Source organism: Sinocyclocheilus grahami, unplaced genomic scaffold (assembly GCF_001515645.1).
Source record: "Sinocyclocheilus grahami isolate Dianchi unplaced genomic scaffold, SAMN03320097.WGS_v1.1 scaffold2091.1, whole genome shotgun sequence".
Classification (NCBI taxonomy): Eukaryota; Metazoa; Chordata; class Actinopteri; order Cypriniformes; family Cyprinidae; genus Sinocyclocheilus; species Sinocyclocheilus grahami.
The window spans coordinates 63814-66879 of record NW_015507270.1 but is presented as its reverse complement, the minus strand read 5'-3'; the positions used below and the strand labels follow the sequence as shown (position 1 = coordinate 66879).

Sequence of the window (3066 nt, the reverse complement as noted above, 5' to 3'; positions counted from 1 at the left end):
GTATATACTGTGTGTATATATATATATATATATATATATATATATATATATATATATATATATATATATATAACCCTACACCTAAACCTACGATTTTCAAAAAACCTTTTGTGTGATTTATGAGGGTTTTTTTTTATGACAACAAAATAATAATCCCATTACACATCTTTCATTTCATTACAGTTGAGTGATGAAGAACATGATGCAGGGCAACAACTCACTGTGTGATGAAGCTTATAGAATATAGAGTGCCTATAGAGTGCAGATGTGATATTGTGCTATATTTTAGATGCAATATTGTCTGCTTTTGCTCAGTTTTGCCAACTAATTTATTACCTTGTAAAGCCACAGCAGAATTGCTGTGTCTCCGAGCAACACACAGCACTGCTTTGTTTCTGAATGAATCTGCTTTTTGAGTGAATCAATGATTCAATGGCCCATTCATAAAGAGAGCCATTTACTTTATTTAATTTAGATATTTACCACCACCTACTGGTAGTTTTAGTTTCTTATTTAGAGTATAATTTCATTTTTAAAAATTTGAGATGAATTCAGGTTGACTGGGACACTTTTTCCCCAGTCATCGCAATGGCAAAACTATCGCTTTTCCACTGGGGCTGGTGCTGGAGCCGGTGCTCGGCTAATGGTGGCACTCATTCAGAACCGGGTCGCGTTTCCACTGGCAGGGAGCAGATCCTTCTACGTCACTAACATGTGACCAGAATCTCTTGTTATCTCTTGCGGAAGGAGACTTGATCTCTTCTGCTGGCCACTGATGAACTGACGTATTTAATTGTTCTTGTTAATGTTGTTTATTTACCTGAAAATTATGCCTTTCAAACTGCGTCTGCGGTGGAAATTCTGCCTACTGACATCATAGGTTCCTTTGTTCGAGACCAGCAGGGTTTTGGGGCCGGTTCGGAACCAGGAGCTGGAATTTTTTTGAGTGGAAAAGCACAGCCCGGTTTCCAATTGGGCTCCGGCTCCAGCTCCGGCACCAGCTCCGGCACCAGCTCCGGTATTGTTGGAAAAGTACTAAAAGTGTCCCAATTAATGTGAATTCACCATTTCATATTTCCATATTAATTAAAAAACCATTAAAGGTATAGTTCACCCAAAAGTAAAAATTTTGTCATCATTCACTGTCATCATTTTATGGATGATGAAGCCGAAAAGTTTGTGTGATAAATTCTGTTGAATGATTTTTTTTTCTAAAGCTACTTTTTGTAACATCTACTTGACGCTTACACAAATATCAGTGGATTAGAACTAACTAAAATGACAACAACAAAAAAAAAAAATTTGTTTTGGGATACAAAAATTAGTTTGAAATGTTATTGATTTTTTTTTTGGCTCATGTCCCATTGGTTTATGGAGAGGACAGAGACCTTTACTGCAGCTAGCCACCAGGGGGCGATCAAAATATTTTGGATTCAGTTTTCAGGACATGTGTGGCACACTTGGTTTTCCCAAAGTTGAAAATATTTTTGCTCTCATTGACGGGAAAAACGCTCAGTGCTCCCACTGCAAACAATTAAAAAATGTATGCTGGCCTCATTAAAATAAACGCGGCCAGCATACTTTCACCACTGGGTTACATTACTGCATACTTCTGTCTGTAACAGTTGTTCACTGTATATTGTCAGAGATATAAATGCTATATCTTTGTCAATACAGGGAGACGGTGGAGGTCCAATGGTCAGCAAGAGCGGCTCCCTGTGGATTCAGTCCGGCATTGTGAGTTTTGGTAAAGGATGTGCTGAGCCCAAATATCCTGGTGTGTACTCCAGAGTGTCTCAGTACCAGGACTGGATCAAGTCTAACACAGGCAGCAACCCACCTGGATTTGTTGAATTCAACACTGAAAAGCCAACATCCAACTCCAACTTCGGAAGCGTTCCCAACCTCCTCTTATTCCCCCTTTCTCTCACATTCTCCCTCATTCCTGTCTCCCTCTCTCTCTTCCTAAAGACTGTCTGAGCAACAGTTCTCAGGTTTGATTGATGAAGAGGACAGTTTTGCTGTGCATGCTCTCATAAACAGATGAAAAGAGCCATTGTATTGTTATATTTGTCACTTATTCTTTATCTTTTTAAAAATTTACTATTCTTGAAAAGCTATCTTTTTAACATTATAAGAGCAAACATTAATAAAGTTAATTATGCTTCTGTCCTCTGAGATTCAGGATGTTTGCATAAATAGTAGAGTGAACAAACATTTTGTTAAAAGATTTTGTAACATTATAAGTCTTCACTGTCACTTTTCATCAGTTCAATGCATCTTTGCTGAATAAACTTATTAATGTCCTCAAAAGAGATACAAATAAATAAAGTGTGTTTATGTGTGTGTCACACAAGGATCCAGCAGCTTTTCATGTGGACATTGGCCAGGTATGGACACTGCAAAACTTTTATTAGGCTTAAAGCAGGGCACATACCCGCTTGAAGGCTATATTCAAGAGTATCTGGACATTGCTTGTTATTCTGATCTGCCAGATTGTGTACTGATATACTTTTTTTGTGATGGAGTAAATGAACCTTTAAAGTCTCGATTAATCCGTGAGGGTCCCCATTCTTCTCTAAACAATTTTTTGAATTTTGCTCTGCTGTGTGTCGACTCCGTGTTCACGGTGGGTGTTGCAGAGAAACATGACACAGAGTCCGCTTGTGTAATGGCGGCCGCACTAGAATACACTCACAAAATGGTGGCGACAGCGGAGCCTGATCGTAAAATGGTGGACACAACGCCCCGTTATGTCACAGCTGATCTTCATGAATAAAGTAAATTTACCGTTGATCGTCATGAGTCAAGTCACAATTGATCGTCATGAGTCAAGTCAAGTCGAGTCACAACTGATCGTCATGAGTCAAGTCAAGTCACAGTTGATCGGATCGTCATGAGTCAAGTCAAGTCGAGTCACAACTGATCGTCATGAGTCAAGTCAAGTCGAGTCACAACTGATCGTCATGAGTCAAGTCAAGTCGAGTCACAACTGATCGTCATGAGTCAAGTCAAGTCACAGTTGATCTTCATGAGTCAAGTCAAGTCACAGTTGATCTTCATGAG

General features: G+C 39.1%; 1 protein-coding gene across 1 annotated transcript in view; it reads left to right on the top strand.

The window, feature by feature from the left end:
* The window catches only part of LOC107574013 (trypsin I-P1-like), an 8473-nt gene extending 6493 nt beyond the window's left edge, over positions 1–1980 (top strand). Inside the window, exon 6 of the mRNA XM_016260485.1 lies at positions 1678–1980. Coding sequence (XP_016115971.1) covers positions 1678–1980 — 303 coding nt within the window. The remainder of the gene's footprint in view (positions 1–1677) is intronic.
* Positions 1981–3066: the final 1086 nt, after the last annotated feature.